This window comes from Nanorana parkeri, unplaced genomic scaffold (genome assembly GCF_000935625.1).
Source record: "Nanorana parkeri isolate BGI_ZX_2015 unplaced genomic scaffold, ASM93562v1 scaffold389, whole genome shotgun sequence".
Classification (NCBI taxonomy): Eukaryota; Metazoa; Chordata; class Amphibia; order Anura; family Dicroglossidae; genus Nanorana; species Nanorana parkeri.
In genome coordinates, this window is record NW_017306657.1 from 398,148 (window position 1) to 421,401 (window position 23,254).

Below are 23,254 nucleotides of genomic sequence, written 5' to 3' on the forward strand. Positions count from 1 at the left end.
AGGAAGGGCCAGTTTATATCGCCGTACTGCTGCTTTTTAAAAAAATAAATAGGGCTGCGGAAATTAACGATTAATTTCTCGATTAATCGTTAAACTTTTTGATCGATTCAAATTCTTAAGATCGCTAATGAGAACACTCACCTTTCCGCCATCTTCCGGGAGTCCCGTCGGAGATCCGGTGACGTCACGGACATCGACGGGACTCCTCCCCCCTTCCCCAAGTGGCTCCGTCGGCTAACGAAGGGAAGGGGGAGGAGTCCGGTGACGTTGATGTCCGTGACAGCTAACGAAGAGAAGGGGGGAGGAGTCCGGTGAAGTCACCGGACTCCTCCCCCCTTCTCTTCGTTAGCTGACGGAGCCACTTGGGCCGGTGAGTTTGCCCAAGAAACTTTCTGCACGAGCGCCAGCCAAGGCATTGGCCTATACACATACAGCACAGCAATGAAGTAATGAACTAGGATCACACTAATCCAGCACGTTATTATTCTGAGTTGCCCCACTCAAGCGGCGGCCATATTGAGTGGGGCACGTGAGATTAATAACGTGCTGGATTAGTGTGATCCTAGTTCATTACTTCATTGCTGTGCGGTATGTGTATAGGCCAATTAATCGATTAAAAAACAAATTCAATTAATCGAACACGAAAATTTTAATCAGTACCAGCCCTAAAAATGAATAAAGTACAGTGTTGTGCTTTATAAGCTCTCTGCCAGCTCTGGGACTCCCAAATGAGAAGCCAAGAGAAGAGACTGTAACCCTCTATCCTCTCTCTATTAGAAATGAGCCCTATAGTAAGGGGAAATCTGTCCAACAAAGAGACATCAATAAACCATGACAAAGGTTCTAACACTCCCTTCCTCTACAAATAATTGTTTGTTGGATATAGCTCTATCTATCCACTGAAAATACAAGGTTCTCCATTCAAATCAATAGGAAATGACTTCATAGGAAACTAATGGTGACACCAAGGCTCGTCATGATTCTAAATTCTGTCCACATGGATGCCAAATTACAGAGATCATTTAATGATCTCCCCGCCCAGGATGACACCGGTGGGCTCAATCGCTTACCACTTCCTCCTCCTCTTCCTCTTCTTGCTTTGTCCTCTGTTTCGGAGAAGCCGCTTTAAACAAATCTTCATCATCAGACTCGCCAAGACTGAAATGAAACAATGGAAATTTGGTGCCTAATTTAGTAAAAACAAAAGTAATTTCCAATACCGGCTTATGCCAATATCAGCTGTGCATTTCTTGATTGGTTAGTTGTAGTTATTTTTTTTTCTCTCCATTTTGAACAATCTAACAATGAATGCCACAAAGTTCCTGTTATTACCTTAACAGTCAGAATACTCTGCTCTGTGCACCCCTCTGACACTAGATTCCTTCTATTAGCAAGGAGCTTGACTGACCTGGCTTTGGGACTAAGCCGTCACTGACCTGTCACGACTAAAAAGGCACCTTCAGCACCGTCTGCTCTTAAACAAGAGATTTGGTTTTAACAGCTTAAAAGGAGAACTATGGGGTTAAGGCTTTTCCCCATAGTTCTCCTAAGGGTAACGGGAGGACACAAACTAGCGTCCTCCAGTCACCCAATGCTCAGTACCGAGACGCCGCACCCTCCCCCGTCCGTTCCGCCAGTCAGCGCTGGAGGATCGGAGAGGGGGGGAAATCCCTGCAGGGAGCCGTGAGGTTCAGCCACGGCTCTCTGCAGGGATAGATCGAGAAGTGAGCGAGCGCTGGTATGTGTTCACTCACTTCCCGATCTATTGAGCCGACCTGTGACAGTTTCATTGTCACAGGTCGGCTAGAACTATGAGGCTGAGTGATTTTCACTCGCCTCATAGTTCTCCTTTAAGAAGTGAACCTGTGAATCAGTTTATATAAATCACCTTCAGTAATGAAAAGCAAGGACCCTACAGATCTTTGCAATCCCCCTAAATCCTGTGTGCTGGAATACACAGACCTCATTTTTTAGCACAAAGTGAAGGATCAGCCCACCCCCTCTCTCAACTTGCTATTAGATTAATAATGTGAATGACAGCCTCCACTTCCAAAGGGGGTGGAGGGGCAAGCCCATCTTTATGTTCACTTAACACCAGTGACAGAAGTGTCACTTACAAATAGTATAAACTAAAATGTCAAGACTCAACTGAAGCAAACGCAAATGTTCTTGTTCTCAAAGTATTTTTTGGGTGACATTACAAACCTCTGTGGTATGACACTATCCCTAGGAGGAAGAACAGTTAACAAAAGCAGATGGGTATGTGGGCTATGCTGCTCTGCACAGGAAGTGAGGGTCGGGTTTTGGATTAGCATCCAAGAGGTAGGATATTTCCTTTGACTCCATTACTTTCCAGGTGGAGTATTTTTGGCACTTTGTGGTTTTCATGGAACTTTTTGCTACAACTTCTAATTGTGTTACTGATGGGCAGACAGTGTTTTTTTTTTTTTTTACTTATCTTTGGCCTATTTTATATGTTGTGCTATAGTCCTCTAACCTGAGATCTGTCCTCTCCCCTGGCTTAGTAGGACTCTTGGTTACATGGATTCCAGTTGATCGAAGAGCAGGGGTCGCCTCTTTTGGTGGAACCGGGCTGCTACTGTCATCATCACTAATTAAAAGCGGTGGAACCTCTTGTTTCTCCTCTATAGTCATGGAGGCATTTGATTGCTGAGACTCATTCTCAGCGGGATTCTCACTGGCCAATTCATCACTGGGGCTTGGGGGAGGATTCTCTTGAAGAACATCCTTTTCAGCAAACATTACTAGGTCCTCCGCAGTGTCAGTCACCATGCTCGATTCTGGGGTATCACTGGAGATCATGTGAACAAGAGCGGATGGAGAGTCCAGATCTTCCTGGATGACTTTGACGGGTTCGTCTTCACCCGATTCCTGTAGCTCTGTAGAGGTAGGACCCATTTCCTGATTGCCTACTATTTCTGTAGGCACATTGACCTCTTCAGGATTCACCTCTTCAACACAAGGAACTTGCTCTGAAGTGGAAGTCTTGTTTTCCTCGAGTTCTGCATGCACTTCACCTCGGTTTAATGTTTGTTCTCTCTGTAGTGCAGGCTGTTCCACAACTTCAGTTTTTGCACCTTCATCTTCCTCCTCTTCTTCACCACTGCTGCTTGCTGCTGCTGCCTCCTCATTCTGTGGCTTACTCAACAGATGTAGTGTTGTTGCCTGGCAGATAATTGATTTACTAAATTAGTACTCATACATTTTTTTGTATCTTTTAATGTAATATTTTGTTAACCTGATGCATATAAAATAGCCCAAAAAAGGTTATATTTGCATTATTAAAAAGGCATTCTTTCGCTTTGATCTGCAACAGTGCATGATTTCCTAGAATAGGCACAAAAGGAAAATTGTCATTTTTACTACACCACTGATAACAGCCTGCAGCAAACAACAGTTCTCCTTTCTCTACTCTTGTAGTTGACAAATTTTACTGCAATGGCTTCCTCAACATACCCTTATGACAGGTAAGCTGTAGATGCCTCTGCAGAAAAATATTTTTATAAACTGAACATTTTAAATCTTACTAACGTTAGATGGCTGAATGCATTAGAAAGATCTACTGCACTGGGAAATCATGCTGGTGGGTGAAATGGGGGGGGGTGTCAATATTGCTTAAAGCACACTCATGCTTTGTCCATGCAGAGTAATGCAACAGGTTTACTTGACTACTCTCCCTTCAGAGCAGTACATTCTTACTTTTCCTTCACTTTGCAACAGCAGCCAGAACTAGCGAAACAAAGCAATAGGGATGCACCGATACCAAAGTACAGTACTCGGTACAGGTACATATACAGATACTTTTCCAGCTCCAAGACTAGACTAGAGGAAAATTCATAAGTTAGGAGGCAGCTGTCATTTGTAAGGAGCATACGGAGCTCCTGGGATTTGTACATCTGTTTTAATGTACGATTTTGTCTTTATAAATATAAATAAAGGGGATGCACCAATACCATTTTTCTACAAGTACGGATACTGGCCCAGGTACTCACAGATACAAGTACTGATACATATTTGTTTGTCATGTGACAGTTTTTCTAAAACAATACAGACTAATGATTTCAGGACAGTGGTGGAGCACCAGAGCCAGGTCCCAGCTGCAAACGCTGCAACCCTGGTAGTTCTCATGAAAATGCCAAGTATCGGCACTTGTACTCGAAAAGTATCTGTGCATCCCTACAAAGCACCATGTAAACTTGGAATATCTCTAATAGAGCTTACACAGGGCTGAGGAGGCTGTGTCTTTGAGACAGGAAGTGAAGGTAAATCTGCAGAAAGGGACACAGAAAAAAGAAAATGACAGGGGTCTTCCCTATTCATTCAAAATAAAAAAAGGTTTGCTTTAATTTCTTTATTTACTATTGTATGCTTGGCCATGTTCCCAAAGCAAACCTTTGAAGAGTGATCATCTTTGCACAATAAGAACCCCCTGAGAGATTCTGCCAGTCTGAGGGCCTCCTTCTGCTGAAAAACTACAAGCTCCAGCACTACCTGACAGCTCACTATAATCCTGCATTCCCTCAACAACAAGAAGGTCATTCAGGTCAACCTATGATCCCAGTGTAAGGATTGTAGTTATTTTCTAGCGCACTGGAAAGCTGTGTGACAAACAGAAATAAACAACAACTGTATATGTATTCCTTCTTACGCCATTTACCTTTATAGTATTCATAATGGTGCCCAACACCACTCGCCCACTGTACGTTTCCTCCAGGTCAAACTCCTTCCTGAGAGACTGAAAGACCCCATTCATGATCATCTTCACCTGACAGAGAAATGTAACACACACATTCAAAGATATGCATGTGGCCATTAGTGGTAGAGAATGTAGAAACAAGGAGTATCTTAATAAGGACCTCGCTGTATGGGCAGCTTCTGAGTCCCTCTACTGCGGGATTGAGAACTGGTCCTTGCCAGAGGTCCCCTATGACAGCGTTAACAATAGCACAACACTAGAAAAAAAAAGGCACAAACGCGCGCACACGCTCACACGAGAGGCGACACAGGTCACAGCTCTCGCTCAATGAGAGACAGACAGACAGACACAACAACACAAAGACAGAAATAAAAAATACCTGTCCACACATCTCTGTGCGATTTCTGGTGTCAGTCCCCTGCTCCTAACCCCAGCAGATCAGCTGTTTAAATAGTAGTTACAAGGCTACCATTATGTGGGGAATCATTTGGCCTAGATTTTCAAATGTGGGCTGAACCTCACTCAGGTAGACCATATGCACAGGGGGTGTGCCAGGGTGCACCCTAATCACAACACTGATACCACAACAGCGGACAGCTCTATATTATATATATATATATATTTCCCGACACTCACATGGCAGCATACGAATGGGTATACTATAAATTAAAGCACGCCTTCCAAGGCAGCCATTCTTTTTCTGTCTTCACTGCTCAAGATTGTTATACTAGGAATATTTGCGATTGTTGCCCTCACCTTCCTGGCCTGCAGCACAGGTTCCGCCTCTCCTGTTGCGAAGTTCCCTTTGTTCAGGTGGCTAAATGCAATTTTATAAGGGAAGCCTCCACCATAGCGTTGGGGTGCGGGAAATGGTCTCTTGGGGTCTTTTTATATTCGGATGCTTCCTCTGTCATGGCGGAGGGTTTAACACTTGCTTAGCCTCCTCGTCTTGTGACTCCAGAGAAGAACCGTGACTCAGCTGCATCATGAGAAACTATGGTTGTACCGGAATGATCACACGCATGGACAAGTAGGATCCACTCCATTTTCTTTCAAATTTGTTTAAGAAATACATGTGCTACTATTTCCTATGGCCTTGCAGTGCTGCTTTGCTCTGGCCGAATGTTTTGAATATCTGTTATGTCTGTAGAGCCATTCAGTTTTCCCTGTGTGCCTAAACCTTAAAAGGAGCATTGCAGGGAAGTATGTGATTCTGTGCTGCTGCTAATGATTTAGCTGAATATTGCACGTATTTGCCTAAGAATCCATTAGTTTGCGTGCAGGCTGCTGCCACCTGTAGCCCTGCTACTAAAGCTTTAAAATGAGAACTATGAGGTGAGTGAATTCCACTTAACCTCATAGTTAGAGCCTACCTGTGACAAATAAGCTGTCACAGGTCGGCTCTATAGGTCGGGGAGTAAAACCATACTGTCGCTCGCTCACTTTCCGATCATCTCCCTGCAGAGAGCGGTGACTGTCACTGCTCCCCGCAGGTATTCCCCCATCTCCGATCCTCCAGGGCTGAGTGGAGGAACAGATGGGGGAGAGGGGCGGGTACAGATGGCTCTGCCTCTAGATAGGCAGAGCCAGCTGTCACTCATGCAGCTGGATGGATCACAACAGTATTGGGATCCGTTCCAGGCTGCGGCGCTCTCAGTATATCACGAGCAGTAGCCCACTATATACTGAGCTTTGGGTCACGGGAGGATAGAGAACTACGGGGAGAGAACTATGGGGAAAAACACTTACCCCATAGTGCTCTCTTAACTGGATCTTACAGAAATGTGTTGTTTAACTCTTTGGGTGCCTTTCATGTAAGTATTTTGCTGTCACCTGTAGTTCCTCAGTGCTGTTAATGTTTATATGTAACTTATGGAGTTGTTGCTTCATTGCAGGCTTATTCTGCCTGTTATTCAGTAAACTTTTTCAAGGTCCCATATATACAGCATTGTTGTTGGTGACAAGATCCTATTGTGCTATAACCCTGAGCACAAGAGTATGTGGCTTCCAGGTATATAGCATTGTTGTTAGTGTCTAGCAGGTTCTGACAGGTACTGTTTAATCATATCATTCTCTTCATTTTATCTGTGGTAGCAGAGTTTGGATCATGTGTTCAATTACCAAATTAACCTCCTTCCCCAAGAGACCAGCTACATTCTATAAGGTGTACAGAGTACACATGCATGAACTTCTAGATTATAACTCTTATCACCAACACTGCTCCCCAAGGACTGAGTAAGCTGCTCAATTTGGGATGAAAGGTCCTCTTCAAGCTGTGGCAAAGCTGCTACACATACAAGATCCTGCTATTAGAGTCCAGCTAGCAGGATGCATCACAAGGATTGTACAACCTTTAAGCAGTGCATGGCCTGTGATCATCTGGCAGGATGCTGTGCCAAGTTTCCCTGCAGGGGCAGCAGTGAATACAGCGGCAGAGAGGTGGGGTTCTGAAGCCCTAAACAGAGGTGATGTACTTTATGAACTGTCAATTACTAGCCCAGTAAAGCAGCTACATCCACAAATTCCCATCTAGCCCTATGGCAGTCAGTTACAGAGTATTGCCCTGGCGCACCCATAGGCCAGTAATGACTCTTACTTGCCAGGGCAGTCCATACTTGGCCTAAGAACACAGAAGCGGACCTTTTGGCTGGCAATAAGGTCTTAGGGGCATGGTAGCTTCTGAATGAATTAATATCAGCAAGTGACTTTATAGTGTGGCTGCTCTGGATATGCTGCATTGCACAACCGGGACTGTAGTTACCTCGAGTTGGTACAGATCTCACCACACACCAATATCTAAAGTCACAGTAAAAGCGATCTCCAAGGGGGAAAGCCAAGTGGTCTAGTGTTTTGTTGAGGCAGGTCAAACCTCTATCTTACTCCTTGGCATCCCATTGTCTCAAGTTGACAGGATCAATTCATATGGTGAAAAACTCGACTTTTTGGAAGCCAAGAGTCTTCCAACAGGGTTCTTCAGACAACAGAGAAAACATTCCCTGTGCCAGAGGTTCAGGATGATTCCAACAATGAGATTCTTTGGTTGTGGCTAGAGTCGGTGAGTCTGTTTCAACTGCTATCGTCTATGTCCCTATCCAGTGATAGTGTTAATATTGGATTCCTATGTACGAATCACCTCAACAACCTCTTAGTCCAAGGTCAGTGACAGTCCATTGGGGGAAGAAAAAGCCTTTCAGATCCAAAGAACCTTCATATTAGTTCAATGAACAACTGGATGATGTTCATGGAACTAATATGGATAAGCCATGAAGCCCTGGGCAACAATGAATGTTTCTTATCCAGCAGTTTCTTATGGATCAGCAGCAAGTGGGTTATCCAGATCTCATCTGGATGACAATCCCCAAGAGCACAGACTGCAGACACTCCTTGTCAAGAGAACTTTCTAAGGACAAGAGTAGTGGATATTTGAATGCTTATATGTTCTCCTTCAGTGCAAATGGTTTCAGGTTCATAAATAGGACCCTCCATTATCCAGGTAAGGTGATGGCAATCATTTGCTTGTGGCCCATCTGTCCAGGTTACCCTCTCTTGTAGACTCTGACCCTGGAATCTTCTAGCCATCCTTAATATTCAGACCTTCTACAGCAAGTGCTACATCCAAAACTACCTTAAGCGGCTTGGAGGCTGGAAGTAATCCATTATCAGTTATCTCTTCTTTAAGGTCGATCTGTTCATCTTTCTGACAGTATCAGAAACGGGCTCTCTGCGTGCATTAGGTCACATGCATTGTGCCTGGTCAAGCACATGGAGCCACAGATTAATCTCTGGGTTCGCTCTTCCAAAGGATGTTATCCTTATGGATAGAATTTAGTGGTGTACCTCCAGAGTTATTCTGGAAGGCAGTAACCTGGTCCATGTTCCTGCCCCTTTACAGGGTCTATCCAAGAGTCTTGTCCAATGGTGAAGTTTGGTTCTGAATGTATTTAACAGTGGTACAAATAAATATCTCAGCATTACCCTCCCTGGTTGTGTGATCGCTATATCCAATTCGTATGCTGCCATGTTGGTGTCAGGAAAATTGTATACTTACCCATCAGTAATTTTCCTTTCCCAACGCCAATACATGGCATAATGGCTGCCTTGGGAGGCGTGCTTTAATTTATAGCATCACTGGTCCTGTGATTGGGCTGGGGGTGGAGCCATACCTATTCGTATGCTGCCATGTATTGGCGTCAGGAAAGAAAAATGACTGATTATATATATATTACACACACACACACACACCCCAATGCAATAGACTGCGCACACATATGACGCATACCAAAAATAAGCAATGGGCTTCCAAGGCAGGACTGTACTGTGCCTAAGAAAGCCAAACAGGGGACATGGCAGGACGACAAGGAACCTTTAGAAACCAATTAAAACTTAGTTTAGAGGGGTGCATGCAGCAGGAGTTTCTGGTTAATAAAAGGTAACAGCAGACACCTTTTGGAATTTGCTCTTAAGCAGGACTTTGCAAGGTTTTAATTGGTCAAAATATTCTCTTTAATTTTCAGCTAGATTGCTAAAATGCCTATTGGGTGGCAGCCCTGCCTGGAAAACTTGCCTCTTCTGTGGGATCCTTTGCCAGATTTCTGTCTCCATCCCTCGTCTGCATGTCTTCAAGTTGCTGCATTAGGGTAATGACCTGGGCCTGGAGCTGGGTGCACTGACAGGAGACACAAAACAGACATGTAAATGGATCAGAATATCACTTCTACCTTTGCAAGTTGCATATTCATTTAATATTCAAGCAGGTCACATATCAAAATCAAGGAGTACAATCCTTCAAGATAGAATTGAGCTGTAAAAAAAAAAAAAAAAAAAAGCAGGGGGGGCGGAGAGTCCTCCTGTAATGTTATAATGTCTGAGTCTCTGTCTATTACCCTCCCAATTTTAGTATCATCAGCAAAGATGGAAACATGGCTATTCACGCCCTCCCCGATATCGTTAATAAACAGGTTGAAATAATAAACAGGTAGTGTTAGAGGAACTAGCAGAGAGGAAAAAAAAAAAAAAAAAAAAGCTGAGGAGGCGATAGAGGGAGGAACAGAGGAGGCGATAGAGGGAGGAACAAAAGGAGGCGATAAAGGGAGGAACAAAAGGAGGCAATAGAGGGAGGAACAGAGGAGGCGATAGAGGGAGGAACAGAGGAGGCGATGGAGGGAGGAACAGAGGAGGCGATGGAGGGAGGAACAGAGGAGGCGATGGAGGGAGGAACAGAGGAGGCGATGGAGGGAGGAACAGAGGAGGCGATGGAGGGAGGAACAGAGGAGGCGATAGAGGGAGGAACAGAGGAGGCGATGGAGGGGAGGAGGAAGACAGAGACATTTACCTGTTGTCTCAGAGGCTGGACCTGACCGATTTTCTCCTGGAGCTGAGACACCCTCTAATATCAAGAAGACAATTACAAAAAAAAATTGCAATAAATACAGAAAATAAAAAGTATCCACTAAAAGTGGAACCCAAATTGAGATCTTTACAAGTTGTGAATATTTACAAAGACTCTGTAGATTCACTCTGTACATTTTCAGATCACAGCCCACAATTAAAGTGCATATAAAGAATTCACTCACCTCCTCTGCTTGTTCCTTTGCCAAATCAATGTCATTTTCTCTGACACGAGATTCTTTGAGCTTCTCATTGAGAGATGTGACCTGGCTCTGGAGATTTGTGCACTGAAGAGGACAAGGGAAGTCCAATAAGCAGAAATGACAACCTGGCTCATGTCAAAAAGTTCCGTAAAAGTCATCTCTTAGCAAGTCAGATTTTTAACATGAAGTCTGCAGGGCTACATGACATACACATATCCTGCCGCATTAGGTGGCGGGCATTGAGGGAGACTGTTCACCCAATGCAGAAATAACCAGCTGGGCTGACTGGTATCCTGAACAGGGCTGCCATCAGAACAGTTAGCAGGCAGTATTTCCTTATAAATTAAGAGTGAAAGGAGTCAGTGGCTTCTTCAAGAATTCCCCAATAATTATGCTGGAGGACCTTCCTGAATGTTTCTTTCTGCCATGACAAACAGAAGCTAACGTGCCATTTAACTTTGCTGTCAGCACAAAATCCAAAATTTAGAACAGTTTGACGGAACTAATGCAGTGGTAGGTGAAATGAGTTGTACATCGCTAAAATCCTGTCCATTAATCCCACAACCCAGCCGATGCCAATGTGCAAGACAAAGCAATAGGTTGGCTTTAATATTACCCACCACATTCACCTGTCCATATGATCCCCTTCTGCTTCATTCATCTGCTAGGAGCAAAGTGAGGAAGCTCAAAGTTAGTTTTAAGTTGCAACTAGAAGTTTGCACAGAGTCGAGGGCTCTTTCCTTTCCCCATGTGACAGCACTGGGTGTCTGAGCAGATAAATCACCAAGCACCTACACTGTCACATAGGAGAAAGTGAAGTAAGTGGCATGCTCCCCATACCTGGGTACTGGGGCTTTCAATAAAAGGGACTATATTACACAGACTTGCATTCAAGTAATAAAAATCACCCCTAAATCCTTCATCCTAATATAGGGATCACCTTTTCTTTCAGTGGCTGGAGTTGTGCCGCTTGTTCCTGGAGATCCAAAAATGTCTGCTCATCACGGTCGCGGGAAGAGGATGTGGAAAGCTAATGGAAAAAAATAATAATTTAGAATGCATAAGGGGAGAGAAAGGATGACAACTTTCACACAAGATCAAAACCGATAATGTTTTTTAACCTCTGACTTCCTATTTGGAAAAATAACCTTCCTCCTTAAAAAGCAGTAGAGGCAATTTAAAAAGCAACACATGTGAACACCCTTAAAGAGAACTCAGACTGGAAATGTAAAACAAAAATTGCTAAACTGCCATCTACCCTGATGACAAGACCTGGATATGAAAGGAGTGATAAAGGGTTTCATAGCCATCTCTGTTCTGCTCTGTTTGAGAGACATTTCCTTCCTTCTTGTCCCTTTGACATCAGGACAAGCAATGAGTAGCTTAAAGCTACTCGTAAGGTCGATGGGCAGTGTGCAACCGATCGACTTTTGACTAACCAACAGGTTAGAAAACTTCAGGTCGATCGTAGGATTTTTGCAAGGTTGGTGGCGTTTCCGTACGTCAAAATTTGTACGATTTACACTGTGCATGTGCAGACGAAAATACGTGCGGTCGATTACCGCAATTCGTCCAGGTGCTTTTCTGTTAATTACTGCTGATTCAACCTTGCTATAATCGGGGCAGGATGGGGCCGCCGTACGACAATTGTACGACTGTTCGATCATCGATCGCAAGGTGTATGGGCAGCTTAAGAGTCACCAGGTAAAAAGGCTTTGCCAAAGTGAAAAAAGAAGAACTCCAAGAAATGTAAACTTTAACTCTTGCAGTGGTATGCCTGCACTGCAAGGGTTAACTGCACGTTTTGGTCTAAGGACTAAAATAAATTAAAATATCCCTCACTTGATCTTCAGTTCGGCCTGGCTGCTAGACCGGTCTCCGGTGGTCTAAGGGCCCGTGATGTCCTCACGTCTTACGCAGCTGCATTAGACAAGAGGATGCCAAGGGACATTCCCCCACCAGAGCAGAGGGGGAGAGAGGTGCGCACTAACTGCTGCAGGACTGAGGATCAGGAGAGTATATTTTATTTTATCTCCAAGGCCAAGACGAGCAGTTAACCCTTGCCGTGGGGGTTCATTTTTACATTTCCTTTAGTTCTTTGTTAAGCATTAAAAACATTATAGTTCCTATTGACCTGCTCCCGGGATTTCTTCAGGAGCTGTCTCAAGTTTTCAGCCTCTTCCTGGAAACTTTTCCGCAACTCTTCCTGCTCTTCCTCAGCCCGCTGCCGCTCCTGCTGAGACTTCTTCTTTCTCTCTGCAAGGCTCTGTGTAACAAAACGAGGTTATTGTAGATAGAAACAAATGCAGCTCAATGAATATCATCCCTGCTGTTAGCAAAAAGATAAAAGATACAGAAATGATACCTGGGCAAGTCAATCTGAGCATACAATAGAATGGTACACAAGCAGAGGTTACCTTCAGTGAAAACTGCATGTCAAAATGATCAGCAGATCCAGAGAGATAGACAGATGAAATTGCATCCAAAAACTCAGGTTTGTCTGTAAAAGCGGAGCTTGGCCCTGCCCCTTATTGCCTCCTGAGCCCCCTATTGGCTGTTCTAGAGATGGGCAGCCTCATTGTTCTGTCGGGAGGTGTTGGAAATGAGAAGGCCAATCTTTGTCCAAAAATAATCTGCTGTGCTATACACAGGAAGTGAGGAGAAATATCCCCAGTGAGGAGGCAGGCAGCAATAAAAATATGTGACAGAGGTTCTAACCCTTATCCACTTTATCCAAAGCTTTAAATCTAAAGCCTGGGATGCAGTCAGCTAATATATCATCCACATTAAGTACCGATCAATTGTATGATGTAAATGGGTCTGATACAAATGACGTCACCTTTTCTAAGTTTTGCTTCTCCACCTTCAAGTCAGAGATCTCTTCTTCCAGAGCCGTCAGTCGTAGCTCCAGGGTCCGCCGGCTGTCCTTCTCAGTTTTGGCCCGGTTCTTGGTATGCTCCGACGTTTCTTTCATTTCTGAAGAATTGTTAAAACATCTAGTATATGAAAGGATGAAAAACATGCGCTACTACTCCAAGTATAGAGAGTGCACTCACCGATGAGCTGCGTCCGGAGAGAAGAAAGCTCAGCATGACACTTCTCCGCCTCTTGCTGGGCCGCCATTAGCTGAGTCCGCTGCTCCATCTCCCTCTTCTGATAAGATGTGATTTCCAGCTGCAGACGGGATAGGTGTCCAGTCGAAACTGACAACTCCTCTGCCACCTTGGCCTGTGATACATAAGGGGTTCAAACCACTCACCGATATATCAAATCTGGAAGAACAGTGCAGTGGTTGTCAATAGCAAGCAGATGTGAAGGTTCAGGACACCCAAAGCTGATGTTTTAGTCCTGGATGGACACTGGTGGGTTAAATCTCTCGCTGACATTTTATTTTTTATCTTGGGCACCAAGCAATAGACTCTCTGTATTGTAATTAGGATCTCCGTCCTCTGAGAAGTCTCACTCCTGCTGCAGTCTCCATAATTGAAAGTAAACCTACCATGTAACAGGAGGCTGATTACCATCTTTTCTTTTTATGTGCTTAGCTGTTATGCTGAAGCTTCAATACAATGTCACCAACTTGGAATAAATATGCAGATCAGAAAATATATATTACACTCGCTTAGGGTCACTAACTCAGAGTATTGAAGCAAGAGGGTCACCATAAAAGCAAAAGGTGTCATCAATGCGAAAGGAAGGAGTCATTTATGACTCCCCTGTTTATTTGTAGACAGGCTTTCTTCAAAAGAAACAAAAAATATCCAGCAGACAGAGAGATAACACCAGGTAATGGCTGTAAAGGAAAGATGAACGCATAGGCAGAAGTGGGATGAAACTATTGGAGGCAGGTAAAGATAAGAAAGCAGTGAGCATAGCTGGGCATACATTTTGCAGATTTCAGCCGGTTTCAGGAACCGGGCAAAATTTGCACAGTGTGTGCCGCTGTCGGCACCCTTCTGGCGGGCATCCCTCGATCAGCTGATCAAAGGAGGTGGTTGCAAAATCTCCGAATGAACAGAGCCGGCAACCAATCAGCTGCCAGGTCTGTTTGGGTATTCTGACAGCAGCCAAAGCAACAGGCCTTCCTTCAGCAATGATAAGATAGGTCTTGCTGATAACGACTCTACAGTATCTTGCAATGGTTTGCTGTGAAATATGACATAAAACAAGCAGCAAAAGTTAAATGCAGAGAAAGAGAGAAGCTCCCCGAATCCTCACCTGGTATGTGCCCTCATCTATGTGCAAAGCATGCTGGGAAAGAGAAAGCAGCATCAGTGAAAGAAAGCCAGCCAATCAAGAGTTTAAGAAAGACAGAAGCAGCTTCTTCTATAAAGGAGGGATGTGCCAGCACCAGAAAGACAAAGTTCTTGAGTTTACAATCCACTATTAATCATTTAATATAAGCAGATAAACTATCTGACTATAATAACATTTAACAGGAGCAGAGATTGTTAGTTTGCATCCAGTCATTAAAAACTGAAAAACAATAGCCACACACTGTACAATCTGATTGCACAATCTCCTTTAGACTTCCCAACAGCTATGCAATATGGGCCTTCCTGTTTGAAGATAACTTGAATGGACTGCATAGCTAGGCTGTTGCTGTTGACTGTCCACAGACTGTTAGGTAAGTAGGGTGGGGAGATTGCATTTGAATGATGATAAAACATATGCATAATTTGTGTTCATTCATATGTTGTATGGCACTAATATGTAATTGTCCATTTGTGGATTCATAGGACTTTTGAGGAAGCACTATTGCGAAACGGTGTCGAGTCTTTAGATCATATGAACAGGCTAATATAGAGGATTGCAAAACTCACGACTAACTCAATAAAAGGTGGACAGACATATTATTGGTTTAAAGAAAATGTTTTAATACATATTAATAAAAAGATCATTTTATTTAGACACGAGTTTGTAAACGTTTTTGGCACCCAAAAAGCCTCATTTGGCGTTATATGCGGTTATATTGAATTTGAAGGGGTGTGTTGCCGTACTCTTGCCCCTTCACCCCTCATGCAAAATAGATTCTGCTTTATACTCTTGCACTTCACAGTTGTTGGTGAAGTACATTTGCAGAGATTGTATAACCAGATTATGTATGACCAGGTTTAAAAACACATACAGACATCAATAAAGAAAAAAAAAAAAAATACCGGTACTATATTAGGGCTCCACTGAAATCTCCAAATTTGTCGGGCTGAAACCGACTTTTTTTTCCAAGCTTTTTAAAATATCTTAAAATTGTTTAATTGTTTTATTTTTATGGTTTTCTTCGCTTTACCGTTAGGGGCTCTGGGGAAATATCAGGAGTCTAAACAGACGCTTGATATTTTTCTTTTAAAAATAGAAAAAACTATTGGAGGACACAAGTCCTAAATCTCTTTCTGCAGCCCCTGTTTTGAATGAACAGAAAGCCTCTATACTGGTGTTCCTGTCCATTCATAAACGGAGTAGATATGAGTTACTATGTTCACAATCATGAATGTAGAGAAAGTGATGTAGAGCATTCATTCATAATTAGGGACACAGTAACTAAATACTATGTCCTCAGTTATTTATAACATTAGTGGGCGTGTGCTGGAAAACACAGAAGAGAGCAAAAAGTTTCACACCCCAATATAAATGTATATAACCTTGTGCGAATAAATACCACTTTCAGGTATGCAAGAGCCCGAAAGGGGGGGGGCTTTAAAGAAACTCTTGTGCTCTCACGATGTTATGTAAAAAATATAATTTATTGTTCACAAAAATAGTTTAGAAATACAAATCGCATTGTCATGATTGAGAAACTGGTCAATAAATAAACATGAGGTGATGGCAGAACAGTACATTACAGTAGTCTTGATTATTCATAATGAATTATGCATAGGCCATATTTCCCTGGATACCCCAACATGTTTCGCCTTGAGAAAGGCTTCCTCAGGGGGATACTGATCCGAAAAAGAACTGCAGCCTGCTATGGACCAATAGAGAAGTAAATAGACCAGATCTCTCAATTAGCTAGACCCCTCATGGGGAGGTCGTGTCTGAAAGCAAAATCGCAGTGGGAGTAGAACAAAAAGGAAATGCAGTGCGTATATTTTCTACTGCCACGATACAGCTTGAGTATCCTCCAGAATGGATCTCTCCCACGCCTGCGTGCCAAATATGTCCTCAGTTATTTACAAACTTTAGTGTGGTCTGAAATGAAAACCCTGATGTTTGAGCATACATGGAAGGATCAGCAAATATTTTACATATTTGCTGATCCTCCCTGCTCTCAATTCTGTGTCTGGTGTCTCTGGACAGTGCTAGCGGTCAGTGGGGTGCAGGACCTCTGTGCAGCTACTGAACGGTGCCGTGCCCGTCGCTCTGTGTCCCCTTCGATCCTCGCTGCCCCTGCCGACAAATGGCGGGAGAGAGCAGCGGGGATCAGAGAGGACACATACCAAAGCTTGCAGCTGGCGCTCAGTGGGGAGGAGAGAAGATGGGGGTGCACTGCAATTTCAGACGTTTTTGTACTATCTGCATACTACCCATAGTACCATTTTTGGCCAAAATTTCTATGCGTATATGTGGTATAGTTTGCATTGTGTATATAAAAAATGGATGACATCCTACTTATAGAGACAATGTCCTTTAAGCCAAACTCCAGGAAAACGGGTAAATACCCAGATGTGATGCATACGAGAGACGTTTTACCAGCCATTTAGTATTCCTGTTACTCTGCTCTGCCATACAGGACACATTTTCTGTACTGCAGTTAGGTAACACAGCTCTGTTCTCCCCCCCTCTTAGCATTTCTCTTGTTAGCACGAGTACTGCAGCTACCTCCTCCCAATCTGAGCCCTGCTGTACACTAGTTACTTTTCAAAGTACACCTGATTTAATTTTGTTTTTTACTGAACGCATACCTACATGAGTAGGTGTCTTTGTATCCACCTGAAGTTCAGCTTTAAAGGATCCTGTGCTACTTTCAGAGTCACAAAAAAACAAATTTTTATTACCTTATTTTGGCTTTCCTTGTTTGCCTACTTGTTCCACATCCATGTCTCTAAGCCCTCGTTCACACCTGAATGTTTTGTAGCGCGTTCTACGCTCGACGAACGCTCTACAAAACGCTCAAAAATATAAATCCCATTGTATTCAATGGTCTCGTTCCCACCTTGGTGTATTTCCTCCCGTCCGTAACACGCTACAAAACGGCCCACGCCTGAAAAGCTACATGTACTACTTTGGGCCGTTTTGTTGCACGTTTCCATTGGGATACAGCCAAGTAGCCTTCAGAAATGCGCGTTTGTCACGCGACTTTACCACGAATCGCGGTAAAAAAACGCGCGACAGACGCGCATATGCAATACGCCTAGGTGTGAACGAGACCTAAGTATTGCGTTCAGTGACAGTCAGATGACTTTTCTGCATTTTTAGCAGAAGATTAGCAATGGCAATCTTCATATTTATCAGTTTCCTTTAAAGTGATTGTATTGCCTAGAAGTTTCCTGAACATCCCTGCAGCATCTTTTGTCCCCTCTACACCTGATTGACAGGCCAATCCAACTGGGCAAAGCTCTGGCACTTCCTAACACTGAAATAGATTGTCTGCCCCCTCCTACACGTTCCTATTAGTTCATCACTAGGCAGTCTTACTGGCTAGTATATAAATGTATTGGGGCAGGAGGGAACAGGCAAGCTAACCAGCAGTGCCAGAACTTTGCCCATTTAGAGTGAACCAGTGTTTGGGCATAGAGTTCGTGATTGCACCCCCAGATGCCAGCACTTTATATCAGTTAGCATCTTTAGTTTCTGTGAATAGAGGTTTCATGAGTGGCACTCCCGGTGCTGACATACCTTTTCCTGCATGGCATTCAGTAGTCTGGATTGTGTGTTCTCACTAGACGATTTCAAAGAGTCATTTCTCTGCTCCATTAGAATGTTACTTTGCTCTACATACCTGCAAGAGAAAGGAGTCACTATTATAAGTTGCCACCCTATCTGCATGGAGTATATACTCACTGTGCATGCATGTGGGCTATCCCAAAAAAAAAAAAAAATTATCCTGGAGGGTTTATCGCTAAGCAAATGAATATTTGAGTTCTCCTCAGAGGCAGGAATGGATTTGAATATTTTATTAGTTGTAGGCTGCCTTTACATGGGCATGATGCCACTGAGAATCACATCTACAAACATTTGGTAGATATGATGGTTGACATTGGACCTCTGCACGTCTCAGTGATTGGTGAAGTTCCCTGTATAGCAGAGAGTAAGATCCCCAATCTTTGCATTTTGTTCCTCAATGCGGCTGCTTTTGTCCAGAACCTCCTGCTTGAGACGCTCGTTTTCCTGAAACAAAAAAAAATTTAATTGTCACTAGGTGAAATCATCATTTTGTTTTCTCAGACTCTGCTACCTAAAGCTCTGCCCTCCCAAAATTCAGATTTCATAAGAATATAAAATGACAGTTCAATCTCTTACTGGCTGCGATGATCTCTAGAAAAACTCTGGCATTGATATCTCTGAATCTGTGTTTCCAGCTCCACCCACTTCTTTTAAACATTCTGATTTTATTTGTATGGGTTTCAAAGAGCAAAATCACAGCTGGGCTCCGAGACTGGAGACTTTAAAAAGATTTAAGAATCCAGCACACACCAAGGTAAATTACATTTTCTGGAACAATTATCTTTTAAGCATACAAAGTAGGGGAGAGAAGGGGCACTGCCTGCGACAATTGTGGAAGGTGGTAAATAAAGGTCTCACCGTCACTTTGTGGTTGGCGGTACCAGGGAGTGCGGTGTACCAGAAGTGACATCAGGTTGACACCACTAGATGGCGCCAGTTTTTACATCACGATGGTTGGCATTGGGGAAGCACCATTGAACCTCATGATGTATAACTTGATCCAGCAAGTGAGAACTGTTTTACAAAGGGGGGACATACCCCCTGAAAAGTCCCAGCATTTTCGGGGGTTTTTGCTACTCCTTGGTGTTGGGAATGCTCTTAAAACCACCATCTATGGCAGCAACTGCCCTAACAATTAGTTTATCATAAAATGGCTACACAGCCTTGAGAATTCATTAGAGATTTTGTCGCTAGGAAAAGAAAAAAAAAAAAGTCTAAGTCTGTAAAGAATAAGACTTAACTTACCTGTCCCAAGTCGCTGATCTTTGTTCTGTTTCCAGGAGACAGTGGCTGAAAAATCTGCATCCAACACACTTCCAGTGTGTCAGATGCCTTGTGTGTGACTGCTTGCAGTCATTCCATTAACCAGCATCTGTCATACTCTGTATTGTAGTGACATGGGGTCCAGTGGATGGAACCACAATGCCCAATGGAAGACTAGGCATCCAACACTCCGGGAAATTTGGGGTGCTTAAGATTCTTCAGCAAGTTAAGCTCTGAAAAAGGGCTAAGATCAGCAGCTCAGGCAGTGGGGCAGGCAAGATTAACCCTTTTCTTTGCAGGCTGGGCTTTGTAAAAACTTTTATTTATTTAGGTACAGAGTTAATTTAATGAGCTGAAATGTGTACATGACTAAACAGCCCTGCTGAATATGCAAGTGAAAAGGTTAGCTCCTTGCCAGAGAACTCAAATTAGGGCTTAGACAGGTGGTACTAGAAGAACCTAGCTTGGTTACCTGGACTATGCGTTGGATGTTGTTCATGATCATGGCGCTCTCCATAGTGATGGATGATATCCCAGGGAGGAGATGAGAAGCTCCAGATGTACTCTCCTTCTGCAGAGTGTCCACCTGCACAGACAAAGAAAGACATGAGAAGATGGGAGGGTCACAGAGGAAAAAGCAGGACTTAACAAGCAGGAATTACACCTTACTCTAGAGGCCAAATTGTCAATCTTGTCGATAACTTTGCCGATGGCCATGCGGATCTCTGTGTTATGCTGTCGGGCTTCCGTCATCAAGAAGGAGGTGACATCACCTGAGGCTGGATAAAGAAAATGTGTTGCGGACAATGCCAGATTGGTAATACAAGTCTGAATGGATCAAAGAGGAGGTAGGAGCGCAAACTGCTCCCAAGATCACTACACGTAGCATTCTTAAGAGCCAACTGCCCTATCTTGTGTGATATGGGCAGAGTACTCTGGAGATTTTGGATAGACCTCCCTGCCAGGCTCCAGCACAACAGGCTAGAAAGCGAACTCTGCTCCATGCCACCCAAATAAACAGAATACTTGTGGTTAGAGTTGCTCTTTAAAGATTTCCTTCTTTATTCCAAAAGCCTAAATATTATAAAAAGCCCTTTGTACCTTGATATGGAGCTGGTTGCTGCATGGGAGCGGGGTAGACATGTCCAACTGGCTGCAGCTGGGTTCCCACAGTGGGGTTCTGTGGGTATGTGTACTGGATTCCAGTGTATGGCTGAAAGAGGGAAAAAAAACAAAAAAAACATGGTCATGAATGGACTGGGAAACAGCTGTATTATAACCGGCAATTGATATGCTCTAAATATACCTGCTGAGCACAAAACTCAAGGAAAGAACTTATCATACAAAATATAGTGTTAAAACCTATACAAATGGACAAAACAGACAATGTCCTGGGAATACTGGCTATCAATTAGCTCTGCACACTTGTGCACAATTCAATGCCAAATGTCAGCTGCAAAAGCAAACAGAATCTTGGTATTTTATCACCCTATAAAAAAGGTGCTAAAAAAAAAAAAGTGACAGTAGATAGCATTTGCTCTGTGTAAATCACTGGCAAGGCCATATTTAGAATACGGGGTGTAGTTTTGGGTACCAAATTGAGAGACTGAACTAAGCGTATCAAGTTCCAAGCGTATCAAGTACGTATGAGGCCAGAAATTACTGCTTCCATATTCCTCTTATTACAGTAGGACTTATCTTAATCACCTATATATACTGTATATCATCTGTTCTACGATACCTGAAAGCCATGAGGCTGGCCAGGAGGAAAAGCCTGGGAGGAGATGGGTCCTATAGGTAACAGAGCAGCCGAAGAGGATTGGAGACCAGACACTAGTTGTTGTTGAGGGACTGTCAATGGAAAAGCCAATAAAGTAAAACATTCACAGAAGACTTTGGAAATTGCCAAATATCTGGAGGAAGTAATTTGCCTTTCTTGCTCATAGCACCAAATTATATACTGTAATCTCCAGTTCATAACCAACTAATAAAAAAAAAAAAGAAACATCAGGTGAAGATGCTATTGGTAGCAATCACAGTCACATTCTATATCAGACATCTCAACTCTCCCGAATGTTCCGGGAGTCTCCCGTTATAAGATAGCGGCTTCCGGATGCCTGGGGGAGAAACATTTTATCCCGGAAAGGTTTACCCTGCTTTATCTAGCAGAGTAACCTTTCCCCGCTATCTTGTTTTTATTCTTGATATCGGGGCCGCCGTCAGGTTAGAGAAATGTTTTTTTTTTTTTTTTAAAAGCAGCATAGGAATGAATAGCTAGATTGCTATTGGCTATTTCAATTTGCAATAGCCAATAGGAGATTAGCTATTGCACCTGCCCACCACTGCTGTCAATCAGTAGAGGTGGACCTGAAGCTCTCCATCAGGTCCTCCTCTGCTGATTGACAGCGGACGGGTGCAATAGCCAGAAATAGCCAATAGCAATCTAGCCATTCATTCCTATGCTGTTTTTCTTTTTTATTCTGACGGCAGCAGCTGTCAGAATACTTAAAAAAAAAAAAAAAAAACCCAGCAGATAGCAAGGGAAGTATTAGCTTCTTTGCAATCTTCCATCATTTCAGGGGGGTGCTCTCTTCCTTGTTGTTGCACCCCCCCCCACGGGGGGACAGAGGGCACCTCCCTAAAATGACTTATTGCAGGTTGGGATCTCTGCTATACACACACACATTCTTTTCACATGTGTCTGTCTATATATCTATTTCACATATGTGCAAGATGCAGCAGTGTAATATGTAGGGAAGCATTACCTGGAGCAGGGATGTGAGCGGTGGGAGGAGTTTGGCTGATTTGTGGGGTGGGCCGGACAAGCAGAGGGGCAGCAGGATGCGGAGAAATCCTCTGAGTGTTTGGATCCTAAAACAAGAACACCATAATTACTATACAACAATGTATATGTACATACAGAGGCAAGACTGAAGGGAAGAGTAGGTTATAGTATTCACTGCTGAAAAAATAAAATAGAAAAACAATTACGCTAGCTATGCTAACCAGATTTGATTCACTGCCCCCCACTTTACCTAAATCTGAGTTCTTCTCCCCGCAGGCTGCTGCAGCTGTATGAGATCAGCACAGCTGCCCACACAGCCATGTCACTCATTCACAGATCCTTTGGACAGGAGAAACTATAAGTTCCATCAGTCATCGTGGCAGAGGGACTTGGGATTTCAATGGAATACAAGTGTGTTGACATCACCACACTTGTAGTCCTTTCATTCTTCCGCCTGACCCCATTAGTGCATGCCCACATCTTGGTACAGACATGGACGGGATGAACAGTCAGCAGGAGCCAGAGTATAGCACCAGTGATCCACTGATCGTGGTTGAAATGTTTTACTGGCTCCTATGCAAATAAAAAAAAAATGCATTTTTTTTTTTTTTTTATGAAGTGTGCTTTAACTAAGATTCTTCAAAAGGCGGAATTATTCTTTAAAAAGGTTCACAAAACACATTGGCACCAATGACTAAATCAAGGAGGAACTGTTCCTGTCCTGAAGAAAATTTAGCTGACCAATGTCAGAGCACTTGTGGTTTCTGTCAAACCACAAGGCCGGGGCACCCACATTCAGTCCAGCCAGAGCACTGTTGTACTCAGAAGTGCTACTCGAGCCCTATTAGCCAGCTCTAAGCTAACATTTCAGTAAGTCGGAATGTACTGGATTCTGGGGAATGATTAGAACTCCTTTTCTTTGCGAGTGCCTGATATCAAACAATCTCCCAACTTTTGAGTGTGCATTGCTGAAATTCCTTTAAACTATAAGGCTCCGTTATTTGTAACAGTTACTCA

General features: G+C 43.3%; 1 protein-coding gene across 1 annotated transcript in view; it reads right to left on the minus strand.

Annotated features, from left to right (window-relative positions):
* Window positions 1-23,254, minus strand: part of FKBP15 (FK506 binding protein 15) — a 44,468-nt gene that overhangs the window by 1,872 nt on the left and 19,342 nt on the right. The window contains 19 exon segments of the mRNA XM_018559332.1: window positions 1,071-1,186; window positions 1,437-1,474; window positions 2,498-3,186; window positions 4,679-4,786; window positions 9,282-9,383; window positions 9,840-10,103; window positions 10,291-10,392; window positions 11,249-11,338; window positions 12,443-12,574; window positions 13,148-13,284; window positions 13,365-13,536; window positions 14,527-14,559; window positions 18,142-18,244; window positions 18,509-18,633; window positions 19,925-20,038; window positions 20,122-20,231; window positions 20,554-20,665; window positions 21,194-21,303; window positions 22,218-22,323. Of these exon segments, the coding sequence (XP_018414834.1) occupies window positions 1,071-1,186; window positions 1,437-1,474; window positions 2,498-3,186; window positions 4,679-4,786; window positions 9,282-9,383; window positions 9,840-10,103; window positions 10,291-10,392; window positions 11,249-11,338; window positions 12,443-12,574; window positions 13,148-13,284; window positions 13,365-13,536; window positions 14,527-14,559; window positions 18,142-18,244; window positions 18,509-18,633; window positions 19,925-20,038; window positions 20,122-20,231; window positions 20,554-20,665; window positions 21,194-21,303; window positions 22,218-22,323 (2,763 nt within the window).